The sequence below is a fragment of the Ahaetulla prasina genome, chromosome 5 (genome assembly GCF_028640845.1).
Source record: "Ahaetulla prasina isolate Xishuangbanna chromosome 5, ASM2864084v1, whole genome shotgun sequence".
In the NCBI taxonomy this organism is placed as follows: Eukaryota; Metazoa; Chordata; class Lepidosauria; order Squamata; family Colubridae; genus Ahaetulla; species Ahaetulla prasina.
In genome coordinates, this window is record NC_080543.1 from 58,052,066 (window position 1) to 58,069,575 (window position 17,510).

General features: G+C 38.6%; 1 protein-coding gene across 6 annotated transcripts in view; it reads left to right on the forward strand.

The window, feature by feature from the left end:
• The window catches only part of TTC3 (tetratricopeptide repeat domain 3), a 75,826-nt gene extending 59,353 nt beyond the window's left edge, over positions 1–16,473 (forward strand). For 4 of the 6 annotated variants that reach the window (XM_058184523.1, XM_058184525.1, XM_058184524.1 and 1 more), the window contains 9 exons: positions 288–384; positions 1,837–1,937; positions 6,011–6,098; positions 7,276–7,380; positions 8,406–8,812; positions 9,646–9,763; positions 12,328–12,555; positions 13,694–13,780; positions 15,370–16,473. In XM_058184523.1, the coding sequence (XP_058040506.1) occupies positions 288–384; positions 1,837–1,937; positions 6,011–6,098; positions 7,276–7,380; positions 8,406–8,812; positions 9,646–9,763; positions 12,328–12,555; positions 13,694–13,780; positions 15,370–15,477 (1,339 nt within the window). In that variant the 3' untranslated portion in view covers positions 15,478–16,473. Of the gene's footprint in view, positions 1–287; positions 385–1,836; positions 1,938–6,010; positions 6,099–7,275; positions 7,381–8,405; positions 8,813–9,645; positions 9,764–12,327; positions 12,556–13,693; positions 13,781–15,369 lie in introns of those variants that run through there. The other 2 variants (XM_058184526.1, XR_009155268.1) reach the window with 2 other exon arrangements.
• The last annotated feature ends 1,037 nt before the right edge of the window (positions 16,474–17,510 follow it).

Below are 17,510 nucleotides of genomic sequence, written 5' to 3' on the forward strand. Positions count from 1 at the left end.
TATGCCATAAAATGATTTTTGTAATTTTTATGTCATAAAATGTTTTATACAATTTGCTAAATTTCAATTTTATGGGAGTCATGGGAACTGGTTTGTTAGTTGGCCCATTTGAGGTACTTTGATTTAAAAAATTACCCTTTGATTCACAGGTTTTGCCCCGTTAATGCTTAGTGATGTGAGAGTTTTACCAGTGTATAGCTTGTATGCTGAATTAATTTTTGTTTTGCAGATATTTAGGCACATAGACATCCGAGCATATGTTAATAGTCTTTAACTTTACTTCACAGCAATAGGTTTGAATATGAAAAAATAAAAATGGAGGAACTTATAAAGAAGACCCAAGATTATCAGCAAGAATGTGTTAAAAGAGCAATAGCAGCAGAGGTAAAATATATGGTGCTATTTGAACACATTGCTGTTTTTTTCAAACTATTTATCTTAATATTTTATCAAGTTTGTCTAAAATTTACATACTTGATGTAATACTTTTGTCAGGTCCACCCACTAGGATTTATTAGCAAATCACGTATCTCATGATTTTTCATGGCTTTATTTAGTATCTTGGCCAAACTTGACAGAAGCAGCTTGGGCCACCTGGAAACTTTATTGTAGGTAAAAAGGAAGCCATATATAAGAGTTGGTTGCCCACTGTGAAAAAATGTAAATGATTTTATAGTCTTTGGGTTTAAACTTGTGGCTTCTTCCTCTTATTCATCCAAATCAATGGATAGTTATCCCAGTGCTAGTTGGCCTTAAAGCCCAGCAGTTGTTATATCTTTACATAACGGCATCTTTGGCAGGAGCTACTGGTTCCCCATTTTAACCTCACAACTCTCCTTCCATTTTCCATTCCCCCTCCCCCATAAATTTGGAAGGATTCTGTGTATCTTTCTCTCCTTTCTGCTGAACTTTCCATCTCCATTTTTTCATCATCAGGTTCTTTCTCCATTTTAGACTCTTTGTCCTGGTAACTTTTCTTCCTTGTGGGCAAATTTAGAATTCTCCCAGTTCAGAATTCTCCTCACATTTTCAGTGAAAAAACACTATTTTTCTCATTACTCATGCATTCTTACTCCTCCCCATGAAGTTCTCCTCTTTTTCAAAGTTAGAATAGCTGGCAGATACAAAAACTTTATTAAGTTTCTGTAATAAACTTTCAACAATTCACAAAATGTTGAGATTTAAAGTTATGGCTTTTCGTCCTGCCTCTCTAAATTACTGTAATATATTACTTGATGCAGTGTGTGAGGGTCCAACTGGTTTCCACTGCAACCCTCAACACTGATTCAAGGGGAAAATAATGGAGAATTAATAATTACGTATGGGCAAATGAACATCTACCATTCTCACTGATAAATACTAATTAAATATAATGAATTGGCCTGTTTTCAAGACCATTTTAAAAATATTTTTGGTATTTTAAGGGGAGGGGGAGAAAACAACTACCATTCTGATTTTTACAATAATAGAAAATAACTGTAATCATCCATCTAAAATATAGATGCTGAAATTTGGTAGTCAGAATTTAACATGCTTAAAGGCTGTTGCAAGCGACAAACTGTCCATTCCTCCTTCATTTGGATTACAGTGTTACAATTTAGAGTAAGTTTCAGAGCACACATACAGCTTCAGTGTAAATTTCTAGTTTTTAGTTTGTTGCTACCTTTGTGTTGGTTTTTAAAATATATTTATACTGTTATATTTTTAAGATTACACTTTGCAGTAATGAAAAAGAGTAGTGTGGTAAGTGTTGGTGATTAGTTGTTTTCCACAAAGTTAATGTGATAGACTATTTTCTCCAGCTTGATGCTTAGATTTACATTAATATTATTTCAGGTGTCAGTACTTGAAAACTGGAAAGAGAAAGAATTCTACAAACTATGCAGAAAATCAACAAATGCCAAAGCCAATATTAAATATCTAAAATTCATGACCAGGTATTGTTTACAATATACAGATATGCTGTTGCATATGTGGTTATTGTGAAAGGATATTGAATGGGATTATAAATCAGGGTTTTTGAAATTGTGTCCATGGAATATTAGGAATTCATGTGAACTTAATAGGGCTCTGTGGAACACTAAGGGAGAAAAAGCACTTTAATCTGAATGCAGCTGATTTTCTACCATTCAGAGTCTTGCTTCTTGATTAGGATCCCTGGAAATTTGATTTTTACTAACAGAATACATGGTCTCAAAAGGGATGAAACTCTGCCATAAATGACTTTGCTCACCATTAGCTTTTGGCATTAGATTCTAATTCTTCTCCTAACAAATCATATCTCTTACTAAAATTTCACGTTGTTATAGTCGCAACATAAAAAAAATGTATCATGTGAACCATGCATTCATATGCATATTTGCTTCATTGAACATGGCAACAAGTCATAGTGCTAGCACAATTATTACTCTGAAATGAGTATGTCAATGGATAAAATATTTGTTAGCAAATTGTATTGACCATTTTTTCTGAAATCCAACAGCTGTTACAACTTATTTTGATGCTTGGAAAGCCAAAAACATGATTTTAGGGTTTTGTATTGCTTTTCTTCTTTGCTTGATTCAAGTAATTCAACATTTCCCGTGACCCGAGTGGCCAGGGTAATCGGGACCTGGGCCTCCGGCTGATGTTATGTAATGCCAGGTCCGCGGTTAATAAAGCCCCCCTGATTTCAGATCTTATTCAGGAAGGGACCGCGGACGTTATGGGCATTACGGAGACCTGGCTGGGCACCGAAGGGGGGGTCCCCCTAGTGGAGATGTGCCCACCAGGCTTCCGAGCATTCCATCAGCCGAGGGCCCAGGGTAGGGGTGGAGGGGTGGCGGTTATCATTAAGGAGAGTCTTGAGCCGAGGGAAACCACTGTGCCTCAGATAGTTGGGTGTGAATCCCTCTTCGTGAAGTGGGGTCGTAGAACTCAGGTGGGCTTGTTGATCACGTACCTGGCTCCTTGCTGCGTGACTACAGCCCTGCCTGAGCTGTTGGAGTTGCTGGCGGGTTGGCAGTTGAAACCCCAGACTGTTGGTCATGGGGATTTCAATTTGCCATCAGCCGCGTAGCATCCTCGGCAGCTCAGGAGTTCATGGCTTCCATGACGCCATGGACCTGATTCAGTTAATTGACGGCCCTACCCACGTCGGGGGAGGTACCCTAGACCTGATTTTTATCTCTGGCCAGTGGTCTAATGATCTGGTTTTAAATGATTTAGTTGTTGAACCTTTGTCATGGTCAGATCATTTTCTCCTTCGTCTAGACTTTCTGACCGCTACCCACCACCGCAGGGAGACGGAACCAATGCGTTGGTTCCGTCCCAGGCGCCTGATGGACCCGGAGAGGTTCCTGACGGAGCTTGGGCCGGTTCCCGAACACCTGGCCCACGACTCGACTGAAGAGCTAGTTGCGGCCTGGGAACGGGCCGCGGCTGGAGCTTTGGACCGTGTCGTGCCTTTGCGGCCTCTGACCCGGCGTCGGTCTCAACCAGCTCCTTGGTTCTCCGAGGAGCTGAGGAGATGAAGCGCCGGAGAAGACGCCTAGAGTGCCTGGAGATCCAGCCGCTCTGAGGCTGACGGACACTAGTTAGGTCCTATAGTAGGACCTACCTAGTGGCAATGAGGGTTGCGGCGTTTCACGCTTCCTCCTCATTGCGCCGGCAGATAACCGCCCGCCGCCCTGTTTGGTGACCCGCTCGCTCCTTCAACAGGAGGGGGGGGAGGACCCCCTACAAGGGCGTGCCGAGGAGTTTAACGGTTATCTATACGACAAAATCGTTCAGCTTCGGGACGGATTGGATCAAAATTGGGTAGATCCAGGCGAGGGTTCTGAGGCCCGTCTTGTTGAGGTGGTTTGGGATGACTTTGATCCTGTGACTCCTGAGGACATGGGCAGGTTGCTGGGTAGGCTGAACGCTACCACATGATTACTGGATCCGTGCCCCTCCTGGTTAGTACTGGCTACTCAGGAGGTGACACGAGGCTGGCTCCGGGGAATTACAAATGCTTCTTTGCGGAAGGGGGTCTTTCCCGCTGCCTTGAAAGAGGCGGTGGTGAGACCCCTCCTCAAGAAGCCTTCCCTGGACCCAGCTATTTTAGGAACTATCGCCAGTCTCCAATCTTCGCCACGGCGAAGGTTGTAGAGAGTGTGGTGGCATGTCAGCTACCCCAGTACCTGGATGAAGCTGTCTATCTAGACCCGTTCCAGTCCGGCTTCCGGCCCGGATACAGTACGGAGACAGCTTTGGTCGCACTGGTGGATGATCTCTGGAGGGCCAGGGATAGGGGTTACTCCTCTGCCCTGGTCCTATTAGACCTCTCAGCGGCTTTTGATACCATCGACCATGGTATCCTGCTGCGCCGGTTGGAGGGGTTGGGAGTGGGAGGCACCGTTTATCGGTGGTTCTCCTACCTCTCTGATCGGACGCAGACGGTGTTGACAGGGGGCAGAGATCGACCCAAGGTGCCTCATGTGTGGGTGCCGCAGGGGTCGATTCTCTCACCCCTCCTGTTCAATATCTATATGAAGCCGCTGGGTGAGATCATCAGTGGCTTTGGGGTGAGATACCAACTGTACGCTGATGACACCCAGCTGTACTTTTCCACCCTGGGCCACCCCAGTGAAGCTGTCAAGTGCTGTCCCGGTGTCTGGAAGCCGACGGGTCTGGATGGGGAGGAACAGGCACAAACTTAATCCCTCCAAGAGGGAGTGGCTGTGGATGCCGGCACCTCGGTACAGTCAGCTGCAGATGCGGCTGTCTGTCGGGGGTGAATCATTGGCCCCGATGGAGAAGGTACGCAACTTGGGCGTGCTCCTGGATGGTCGGTTGTCCTTTGAAGACCATTTGGCGACCGTCTCCAGGAGAGCATTTTATCAGGTTCGCCTGATCCGCCAGTTGCGTCCCTTCCTGGACCGGGATGCCTTATGCACAGTCACTCATGCTCGTTACCTCTCGCCTGGACTACTGCAATGCTCTCTACATGGGGCTCCCTTGAAGAGCACCGGAGACTTCAGCTAGTTCAGAACGCGGCTGCGCGGGTTATTGAGGGAGCGCCTCGAGCTCCCACATAACACCTATCCTGCGCAGACTGCACTGGCTACCTGTTGTTTTCCGGGTGCGCTTCAAGGTATTGGTTACCACCTTTAAAGCGCTCCATGGCTTAGGACCGGGCTATCTACGGGACCGCCTACTGCCGGCTTCTATCTCCCATCATCCGGTACGCTCCCACAGAGAGGGACTCCTCAGGGTGCCATCAACCAAACAGTGTCGACTGGCGGCCCCCAGGGGGAGGGCCTTCTCTGTGGGAGCTCCGACCCTGTGGAACGAACTTCCCCTCGGACTTTGACAATTACCTGACCTTAGGACCTTTCGCCGCGAACTTAAAACTTATTTATTTCGTATGGCTGGACTAGCCTGATTTTTATTTTTATTGGATGGGTTTTTAAAATTTTGTTATTTTACGGGGGAGTACGTTTTTTAACATTTTGGGCATTTAAATTAGTTTTTTAAGGGATGTTTTTAATTATTGTGTGTATTTATATTTTATCTGCCTGTTCACCGCCCTGAGTCCTTCGGGAGAAGGGCGGTATACAAATTAAATTATTATTATTATTATTATTATTATTATTATTATTATTATTATTATTATTATTATTATTATTATTATTATTATTATTATTATTATTTTCTCTTTTTCTGCTTAGGCCACGCTCTGTGATTTTGTATAAAGCCTTGATACTCTTTTTTTCCCCAAAAGCCTTGTTTTTCAAATGATTTGAGCATCTACTTTTTATGTTTCAACCTCATAAACATGATTTGGGAAAGGATGCTTGCAGGAAAAAAAAAATCAAACTTCAATATTTTAAGCAACTACAGTACTTATATAGCTTGAATTACTAAATTGTCATTTCATGGTTAGAATCATTTTTAATTATGAAAAATCAGGACATGTTTTATAAATGAATTAATATTAAATTAATTACATAATCAAATTACATAAATTAAATTATATCATTTTCAGTCATTCTGCAGCACCTCAGTCAAAATTGCAGATTGATTCTTGGGAGTCATTTATTTCCAATATTGGAGAAGAAAAGAAAAAAATAGAGGTAAGTCTCTTGTGCTGTTTTTTATTCATTATTGGTATTGTGTATTGGTAGTGCCATACTTGAGCAATCATATCTGAAGTAAGAAAATGGAGATATAAACAGGCTCTATATCTCTGTAGTTTCTTCACCCCTTCATTTGCATAAATGGGAAAATAAGCCAGGAATCACTATTAATCATAGCATCCTCTTTGACGATGCTTCAATGGCTTCAAGGAAGTAACCTATTATACTTGCTTTGAACCATGATTTAATATCAAGAGTTTTCTGAAAGCCAATAAACTTGTTTCAGAGATAACTGGAAGCTATACGGTTTGACTTCTGTATTTTTCATCCTGTACCTGCCTCTACTTCTGAAACCCTTCTTCAGTGAACTGGCAGGCTCCCACTCTCCTTGCCTTCCAGGAGGTCTTGATGAGCTGGCTTTTTCAGCAAGCATTGAAATGAGATAACGTTACAGTACAGCTTCATGTTGCACAAATGCATGGGATAGTGATGCCTTGGGATGCAGGGGAGGTTTTTGTCAATTTTATTTTTGGTTTGGTGTTTTTTTTGGGTTGGTTTTACTGTTTTGTACGCTGGCCAGAGTTGTTAGTATAACAACTTTGAAATATAGGCACCTTGGGTCAAATCCCAAAACAACTGGAGTATCATTTGAACACCATTGGCATTGACAAATTTACTAACGATATATATATATATATATATATATATATATATATATATATATATATATATATATATATATATTGCAGTCAATTGCAAAAGGCAGTTTTAGCCAGAATAGCTTACATCCTGGAACAGTACCTCTGACACCATGAAACATCAATATCTGCCTATCTCAGGGCCTTGGGAAGGACTTGATAGGTGGATAAAAATGCCAAATTCATTCTAAACATCTTGCAGACTGTGCAACCAACCATAATAATAGATAACATTTGAGATTAGTGCTTTACTTTGTAGGATATTGATTTCTATCTTTTTTAACTAATAAAAACACCTAACATGTGTCATGACATCATTTAGGAACCAGGTGCTATGAAATTAGCCTGAGAATCAGGTGTTCATTTATATAGGTTTTACTGATAGATTTTATTTTGGGCTTTCAGCCAAATAAGTATTCTTGATAGAGAATTCTGATCTAAGAATATTAAAGGTATCTCTCATCTCTTTTCCACAGAGTCAGTTTGAAGAAAGGATTTATATAGTAAAAAATGGTGCTCTCCTAAATAGTATCACTCCAGTAGAAACTGCAGCTCTTCAGCCACCTACTGGTTTGTCACTAGTAAGTTATTTTATGATATTTTTACATCCAAAATGAACAGATCACTGCATTATCACAATTGCACATTTGAAGCATGGAAAAGCTCAAACGGTTCTGTAGCTTGTTCAGTTTTTTTCAGAGAAATTTCCTCATGTATTGGGGACTCTAGAGTTCTTTTTCCTGTGGGAATATATACAATAACAAGAAATGGATATCTTGCATTACCAGCTATAAACCGATAATTCTTAAGGATCCAATCTGAGTCAGTCCAGGACCAGAGTTTTAGTCTTCCAAGCTTTCTTGCTGGAGCCCATCCTCAAGGAACTACTTTCTCTTCAGAATGTAATATTTATGTGGTGCCTGGTTGTGTGTGGCTTTTAGTTGTTGATTGGGGAGTTGGTGGCTGGCTAGTAAATCATTGATTGTTGTTGTACCAACTCAGATTGGATTCTGCATCGTTTTCCTGGGACGTGTATATTTGCCTTTATTTGTGAGAATTCTTCAGATTTTTGTCCAAATTGCTGCCATGAAATACCATTTGAATGCCCAGAGAAACTGGAATTAAAAAAGGCTGTGATAGTATAAGATTCATTGTTCAACAGAAATAAAGACTGTGATAGATTACAATATTTTGATAGAAAAATCTCAGGTCCTGTTCTGCTAATATTCTTGAATATTATGTTGAATCATATGAAGAGTAGATACTGGCTGATAATCTTATTTTTCCCTTAAGTAAGGCACTGTTGTAAATATAATGCGACATATAAGTAAATGACTGCCTGAGCAAAGCAGGTGACATTAAATTAAGTTTACTCTTTTTGCTTTAACTTTTACTGTTCAGTTTTGTAGTATTTGAGAATAATTGCTGTTTCTTAAATTGGCTTGTTGCTCTGTTTGTGTACCATCTAGAGTCTGAGGCAGTTTTTAAAATTATAAATAAATAAAAACTTCAATCTCAAGCTATCTGATGTGGCAGAAACAGTTTTAGAATGCTTGGAAAAGTTTTTCTCATCATATTTGGTCTTTGTGCTATTTTTTCCCTTTAGGCAACTCCTGAGAAGTCTCCTATTAATGACCCAGCCATCATAATGTATTCACCTGCTGCTCCACATCTGTCTGCTCCATTTTCAAATGTTAATGACAATTACTCCTTATCTTCCAAAGCTAAAATTCACACTGGCAATAAAAATCCAGAGCCTCCTTCAGATAAAGACATTGGAGAACTGCCTTCTGAATGCAGAGAAAGCTCACTTTCTGATAAAGTATGCTTGCCTCAATCACTAGGATATTCAGGAAGACATCTTCAGAATAGCCAGCCACTGTATAGCATTTTAGAGGAACCAGCAGGAGCTGCAGAATTGGACTATGCTACAATTCTAAACAAGCCAATTCTTGGAAAGCTATCTGAAAATATAATTGACCAACTTAGAATTATATTTCCATACCATACAAGGTATATCTACAGTAGAAAAAAAATGGGTAGCTGGCACTTTAGTTAAAAATCGTGTGTATGTGTAAAATCTAGTGGGAATTGTACAATGTATAAGTTAAATGTACTCTGGCACAATTTTTTAGAAATGATTAACTATTTTTGCTTTTCCTAATATAATTTAAAGTTAAGAGAAAATCTGAAATGGTTCTTCTTGTCATTATCTTAAGTAATTTTTAATGCCTGAAATTTGGGGTTTTTTGAACTATGGTTCAGTATGGCCACAAAATTCAAGACTTGGTGACAGTGTTTTCTGTACCATGCTGCTTATTATCATGTTTCTATTTTTTTTTCTTAACTTGGTTTGATAGGAATTGAGTTGACTCTCATTTCAGCATTCTATTATGTTCAATTCAGGTTTCTCTACTCCACAACTCAATTTTTTAAAAAAAATATTCTTAGGATTTTTTTTTAATAGTAACAGCATAGTAAATCGTTATTATATAGCGTCCTATGCCTGGGGTTCAGTTATATGTGACTCTATTGCACAAATTCTTCTGAAACAGGAGTGGGAACTAAGTATTCATGGGATGACTTGTAATACTACATAGTTATCTTAAATTCAGAATGGAATCTTTGTTTTATCTAAAGACCTGTGAAAAATGTGGATGTCTTAAGTTTTCATTGTTTCTAGGATGCTTTAAGATGAAGAAGAAATATTAAGTGGTTATTTTATATGCTAATGGGGACAGGGCACATAATGCAATTCAGTTTTAGATAGTCAGGTTTTCTAAAATACTTGTTGTATTAATTTTCCTGCAAAATACCTGAATACCTGTGTTTCTTCTCTCCTGCAGTTCAGATTTAGAAAATTTTATAAAAGAAGTCAATGTCAAAAACAGAAACAAGTTGAGTGCAGATGAGTACCTAAACAGGGTAACTGAATTTATTTTGGATCATCCGAACACAAAAAAGGTAATTTGCAGAAAATGTTTCTGTAGCTATCAAGAAACCCCCACACAATACATATGATACACTATGGTATATATGCTACTGATAATTGCTATTGATAAATTCACCAAAAAAAATCTAAATGGACTCATTCATGTTCTACCTAAGATGGGAAAAGTTTAGATTAAGTTAGGTAAGGGGTGTCAAACTCAAGGCCCGTTGGCCAGATTCAGCTGCAGGGCTGGTCTGGAAACATCAAAGGACTGGTCTGTGGTGCCTCTGCTAGCAAAAATGGGGTGCCCCAATCGCTTTTGGCCTCCAGAGTGCTCCAGAAGGCCTTCCAGGCCTAAAACGGGGCCTCTGGAACACTGCAGGAGGCAGTCCTTGGCTTAGGTGGTTATAAAAGGGAGGAAAAGTAAAATATTTTACTTTTCAGGCTTGCAGGATTCTGCTACTAGCCTGTGTCAATCATTTATAGTTCTAGTCCTCCTATGGAGTCAGTTTCTTGATTCGGTCTCTCTCTCATAAGGCAATCTTTGGATGGTGTCTCTGCTGTGGACGGGCTTGCACGGCGGCGGCAGGAGCAGGAGCCCTGCCCTAAAGGTTGTTTTCCTCTTCCCCGCTCAAGAAAAGGGTTTTGGCACAGCATTCTGAAAACAACAGCATTGTAGATTTTAAGTTTTCTTAATTGGAAAATGCGAGCACATCTCCCATGCTCCCCTATGCCTTTTCCTAGGTTTCAGATTGAGGCTAAGGGCTTCCCGATCAAGAGCGGGGCTGAGGGGAAACCAGCCTTAACTTCAATAGCTAAATTGGGGGTGGGGATTTTCCCTTCCCTCACCAATTAAGGGGGCAGACAGGCTACTATACTTGGTAGCCTAGCTTAGCCCAGGAAGGCAGAAGGGGCTTGCCTGGGTCTCATGGCTGCTGCTTCAGCCACAATGAAACACGTTATCTTTGCAAGGGAGCTGTTGGGGAAGGGGCAGAGGAATCAAGCCCAGAGGAGAAGCACCCCATTCCTTCTTGTCTGTTCTGGCACTGAGCAGCAGTGGAGGGAAGGCAAAAGGAGCCCATGCTGGTTGGGGGGCTTGGCCGGACAACAGTCCCAAGTATGCAAGAGGTTGCTGTTGAGGGGTGCCTATTTCCAGATTCTGGTGTGGACATAAACCTGCTCCTTTGCCTCTCAAAGGAGGCCAGCTCTTGGGCTGAGTCCCTTGCCTCCCAGCCACCCAAAACAAGGAGAGACAATGCCTTCTCTGGTTTGTTCTATTTGTTGATTGTAACTCCTTGGGGCTGAGTAGAATTGCTGCAAAACTGAGTTTACTGAAGTGGACCACTACACTCCTAAACATCTTAAAAAACGATCTAGTAAAAAGAAAAGTCAATCAAAAGAGCAACATGCAAACAAAAGCAAATAAAACACCCCCAGGAGCAAAACAAGTTAAAGTTTAATTTGTGTGTATTGTTTAATGGACTGCTAAATTGGCAAAATGGATTGCTAAATTGGCTACGTCCACCCAGACATATGACCACCTAGCCACGTCCACCCAGCTGGTCTTGCTATGAATTGGCCCCGTTTAAAGTTTGAGGACCCCTGAAGTAGATCAAGTAAGTATTAAAAAAACAAAATCACAGAAATGTATGCCTATTTTTATAAGTTTATAAAACCATGTCTGCCTAGGTACGGTTCCATGTCACGCCCATCATAGCCACACCCACCATGTTAACACCCATCCCACGCCCCCACCCGGCCCTCCAAGGTCAAACCCAATCCTGATGTGGCCCTCAGTGAAATTGAGTTTGACACCCCTGAGTTAGGTTATCATTCATTCTGAAATATATATGAGAGTCGTTGTAGTAAGTTCGTATCAAGAGAAGCGAACAATAAGCCTTTTTCCGTTGTAGCTCGAAAGACTCTGAATACTTCTCAAGGAAGTTATACAGGTAATCCTTGACTTAACAACCACAATTGAGCCCAACATCTCTGTTGTTAAGTGAAACATTTGTGAGTTTTGCCTCACATTTTACATTTTACAACTTTTCTTGCCACAGTTGTTAAGTGAAACACTGAAGTTAAGTTAATAATATGGTTGATAAGTGAATCTGGCTTCTCCATTGACTTTGCTTGTCAAAAGGTCACAGGTGACCCGAAGATACTGCAATCATAATAAACGAGTCAGTTCCCAAGCATCTGAATTTTGATCACATGACCATGGGGATACTGTAACAGTCATAAATGTGAAAAATGGTTATAAGACATTTTGTTCAATTCTGCTGTAACTTTGAATGATCACTAAATGAACTCTTGTAATTTGAGGACTACCTGTATAGGTTTTTTAGGTTTCATTTTTATTTGGTATTCAATATGCATTATCAAAGGAATTTTTGTTTTTGCTTAGAGACTAAGATTTATCTTGGTGCTATTTTGGAATGCTTATTACTGATATGTTTTGTTTTGTTTGCTTTTTGTTCTTGCTTCAAATAATCATTTATTTTTAATTCATATATTTGTCAACTACCTAAACAGTGTAAAAATGAAGTATAAATTGAAAAGATATTACTAATAATTCATCATTATGTTTTTAAAGGTTCTTTCCTCTTCCAGAAAAAATGAAAAGTTATCCTCTTGTACTTCAAGAGAAAATGCAAGTCATACTCAAAAAGTATTAAACACATTGGTACAAAGCAAACCAAGGTCTAAAGCTGCTAATGAAAAGAAAAATAAAACTAGACTTCCATCTCAATCAAATCAGATGCCATGGAAAAATATTGGTGAAACTTCAAAATCAAAGTGGAAAAAATCAAATGATGCCATTGTAGGTTTTCTATGTAAACGATGGTTTTGATAAATCACTTTGATAATTTGGTGTTTTAGAAATGTCATACATATTCTTTCCAAAACCCTTTAAAATTTTTAAACACAAGCTTTTTAGTTTTCAAGGTCTTAGAATAGTTTTCAAAATGTAGTGTCTAATATCATAGAAATCAAAGAATGAGCTAAATTAATCATTTTTCAAAATCCAGATTTTTTTGTTCAGAGTTGAATTGAGTAAAAATGAATAATGTTCCATACCAATATGGTATGGGAGGTTCCAAAATCTTATTAAAGATTGGAATTTAAATTTTCTCAAAGGTTTTGTCAGGTGGAAATAGCCAGGAATAGGAGTTTAGTTCAAAGAACTTCAATTTTTTTTACATGCTATCCATAACCAAGAATGTGGTCTACTAATGGTCAAGGCAAATTGGTGCTAGATAAGAGTCAATGGCATTCAGGGGGGGGGGGCTGGAATTGGGTCTCTTGTGGGAGCGTAGCAGTTCCATACTAATGACACATTTGATCCTACCTTGGTCATCTCATATAAATTTTAATAAATAACTGCTGAACAATAATGATATAGCTCTATTTTTCCCCACAAATGAAATAGTTATTAGAAAAAGAATATGAGAGATAACTTTATATGAATTGGGTGGGGGAACCATATAATTGTGACGGGTGTAGTCTTCATTGGTTCCCTGAATCTGTGTCTTTTCCTATGAGCAGAATTCACTAATGGAACTCTGGATGCAATATTTTTTCTAATCTATTGACACTGAATACACTGGATTATAGTATTTATTCTAGAATTAAGTAAATAAATTTTGCAAAGCCACACTGACACATGGATTAGAATGATACATTTTTATTTTGATGCTGCTAAACTAAATTTCTGTTTAAAAGGTAATTGAGTCAAACAGCTCATTTAGTTCAGTACTTTCTGAATCAGCTGCTTTCAGGATATCACACACTGACTTAAATCTGCCACTTTAACAGCAGATCATGGAGATTTTTATGCATGTAAAATATTAGATATGGCCATTACTTTTCAGAATTTTTTGAGAGCCTGTATATTTTAATGCAAAGCGAATCAATAATTTTTGAAGCAATTTTGAAATGACAAATGCATTTTTCTATAGGATAACGATCCATGTGTAATATGTCATGAAGAACTAACTTCAAGTCTGTTGCATGTTCTGGATTGTGGACATAGATTTCACAAACTGGTAAGTGAATTATCAACACAGAAAGATCTTTATTTGTTCCTTGTGACTTTGTAAATGACTAGAGAATTGCTGCTGTATTGCACCAATTTTTAATATAATCATAATCTTTGCAATATATACTTGGGGAATTTACTTTAGGGAGCAAAAACACAAATTACATTGTGGAAGTTTAAATCATCTTGTTTTCAGGACTAGACTTTCAGTGCTCAAACTGATACCTATAGTATAAAAAAAATAACCTTTTCCTTGCAAATTCAAAGTATGTTTAATGTAATCTACATTATTTAGGAAATGAGTTTTTCAATCTTAAAAATGGGTGTGACCATAATTAGATGGAAATATAATGCTTCCGTATCAATTTTTATTATTGCAGTTGTACTTTTAGATAGCTACAGTATTGCTTTTCCTCAGGTTAGGCAGGTCAATATGTTGACTTTCACATTTCAGCACCAAAAAATATGAGTAGAAAGATGCTTAAATAATGTGAATTTTCTGTACCATTTATTCAAGGACTCTAAAATACAATATCCTCCACTTTTCTTGAGATCCCACAATTCCCAATAGATTTTTTTTTAAAAAAAGCCTTACCTGCAGAAATTTAAAGAATATGTTTCTTAAACTAATAATCCTTGACATTCCTCAAGGAAGTACAAGGTTTTCTTTTCTTCCAGAGATCTGTCAGTGATATTCTTCATCTTCCCTAAAACAGGGATGTTAGAAACTGGATGATAGTAATTTAAAATGACCAGTTCAGGGATGGCACTTTAAGAAAGGATTGTTTTTTTCCATATTAGCCAGGAGGAATAGCAGTCTGTCTGAAAGTGGCAGATAAAGCAGCCCACAGGGTGAAAATTCAGAGGTTTAAACCAAGAAATTGCAACTGTGAAACATGTAGTTGGTGTCAAAAACTTTTTGAATATAATCTCAAAAAAGTATCACCAAAATGTATTGTATGTGATTTGGAGAATGGTGATTTGGAGAAATCTTGCAAGATTTCAGGCCTCAAGAAACCTACTGAAGCATTGTGAGAACAGGGTGCAGTATTTGGAGGGTGGCACAAATTACCTCAGGAAGAAAGCCTGGCATGGTTAGCAGCTTCCTTGCATAGGCTCAAGACAGGTCCACTTCATCAGCAGTGGAGGGAGGCAGAAAAGCAGCATGCCGAGCACAGCAGAGCCTGCAGAACAGTAGGAACAGCTGAGGTTTGGCACTGTGGTGCTGGTGTGGCTGGCCAAGTCACGGGGCATGAAATGGCAGTGGTGCTGGGCCTACAGTAAAGGCCATGTGATTGGCAACTAGCTGAGACTGCTGAAAGCCCTGGGAGTCTATTTCAGTTCCAACACTGGCCATGAAGTGCTGCTGTCCAGGGCAGCCGAAAGGGCAGAGATGAGGGGAGATAAGGCACCCCTGTGGGCTGCCAAGCACCCAAATTGTTTTCATGTGATTGCAAGCTACAGCAGCCATTAATTTTGGAGGTTTAAAATGTTTTGTTCAGTTCTACTTTATTTTTTAAGAGTGGATTCTTCCCATATTTCATAGCCATATATTATTAATGAGATATTTGTGCAATCTTTTTATGTCTTATACAGTGTATTGGGCCATGGATTAAGGAGCACAGTACATGTCCAACATGTCGGCGTCACATACTTTTGCGAGAAGATTATCCTGAGCTTCCTGGACGAAACAAAAAAACTTAAAATACTGCAATATACAGATTAGCAAGAATGATATTTAGATTATTTAAAATCATGATAATAAAATTATATATGAATTCTGTTCCAGTTATTTCCAGTATATTATATATTAAATTATCCCTTTGTAGCTTGAGGAGTATGTAATTGTTGCTAGTTCTGCCATTTCCAATGAGTCAAGACACATGGTACAGCATTCTATATCCTATGTTGTTAATCTGTGTCTGCACTTTTGGCAGAAATATGTAATTTATATATCTCTATTAGCTATTTTTACTATGTCACAGTAGAGCAGTTCAAAAAGTTAACAAAACATATCTAATAGATATTGTCTCTTTAAATAAATAACATATTAATAAAATTGTTGAGTACAGTTTTGTTTTGTTTTATTTGTTAGTTTATAAGACTTCAGTCTTATACCCTGAATTAGTTATTAGTGAGCAATACTATTCAGTACATTTGGAGCCCAATTCTTTTTGATTTTCACAAGTAACCTTCTCTTTAGAAAGTAATCTTAAGTCACAAATTGTTTAGGATGTAATCAATACACCATGATTTTAAGTCATTATTTAATGTGATGTGTGAGTGCCTGTGCAAGAAGAGGTAACATGACCCCAAAATTTCCATTGGTAAGCAACGTGCTTGTTAAATTAATTGCCCCATTTCATGACCTTTCTTGTCACTCAAGTGTAAAGCTAGTAACACAGTTAAGTGAACCTGACTTCTCATTAACTTTGCTTGTCAGAAGGTCACAAAAGGTGATCACAAAAGGTGATCACATGACCCCAAGACACTGAAACTCATAGATGCTGAAAAGTGTCTGAATTTTAATCATGTGATCATGGGATGCTGCAACAGTTGTGTGAAAAATGGCCACAAGTCCCTTTTTTCAGTGCTGTTATAACTTCGAGTAGTCACTAAAGGAAATAAGTCAAGGACTGCCTGTAGTTCTTTTTTCCTCATTTTTTGTGAGACCTTTAATAAACTAATAATGCTTTTTAAGTCTGTTTTTGCTTGTTCATCTGATCAGCTTCACTGATGATAGTTTGGTTACACATGCTTTCAGTGTCTGAAACCATAAGGCTTACTTTATACCGTAGATCACATTATCTGGGTTTGCAAAATCAAATAGCAAATTACAATCACATATATACCAAGCCTGGGCACCAGCAAGCATAGCAAAATGGGCTTTTAAATTAAAATGACTTAAATTAAAATGTCCTAGTGGATATTTATGAAGAATAAAATACTCTCTCAGATATTTTATGCAAATCAATGAATCACAGCTAATAGTATTCATTGGACAAACAACATGTAGAATATATGAATGATTTATTCACATCAACAATCAGATATATCAGATATTAGGTAAAGTTTACTTTCTATAGTATTGCCAAGATGATGCTACATCAAAAGTGAAATGCATTCAATATATGTCCAACATCTTTCAATGGTAGGCAAAGTGCAATAATTTTACCTTCTCTACCTGTACATCCTCTACCACACTCTTTCCTCTATGTTTTGTCTTGTAACATCAATTTTTATGTCTTGTAATATCAATCTGGTAACAAGATGCCAGCACTGAATCATCTCAACTCCTTATGACTATTCCTCCAATCGGTTATTAAGGTCAGCCCAACATTTTTACCAATTAAGCTAAGATATTCCCCAAAAGAAATTAATGCAAAAAGTCTTTAGATGCTATCAGAGGAATGTCTAAATTCAACTTGTTTTGAATAGTTTTAGTATGTCAGTCAAATATTTTGATAAGTGGACTTCCAATCTCTCATTACTGTAGGGACATCCCATCTCTCATGACTCATGGGACATACAAAGGTTTCTGAAGTTAAGGTAAAATTTTCTTAGTATGGTAGGCTAAGGCATATATACAAAATGATTTGATCAAAACATATTGCTATAAGCAACTCTTCCTCTCAATGTCTAAATTTCTTACAGAACTCTCATAAACAAGAATAGACAGGTGTAGGCCATGTAGGCCCTATTTCAGTGCTGTTATAACTTCGAGTAGTCACTAAAGG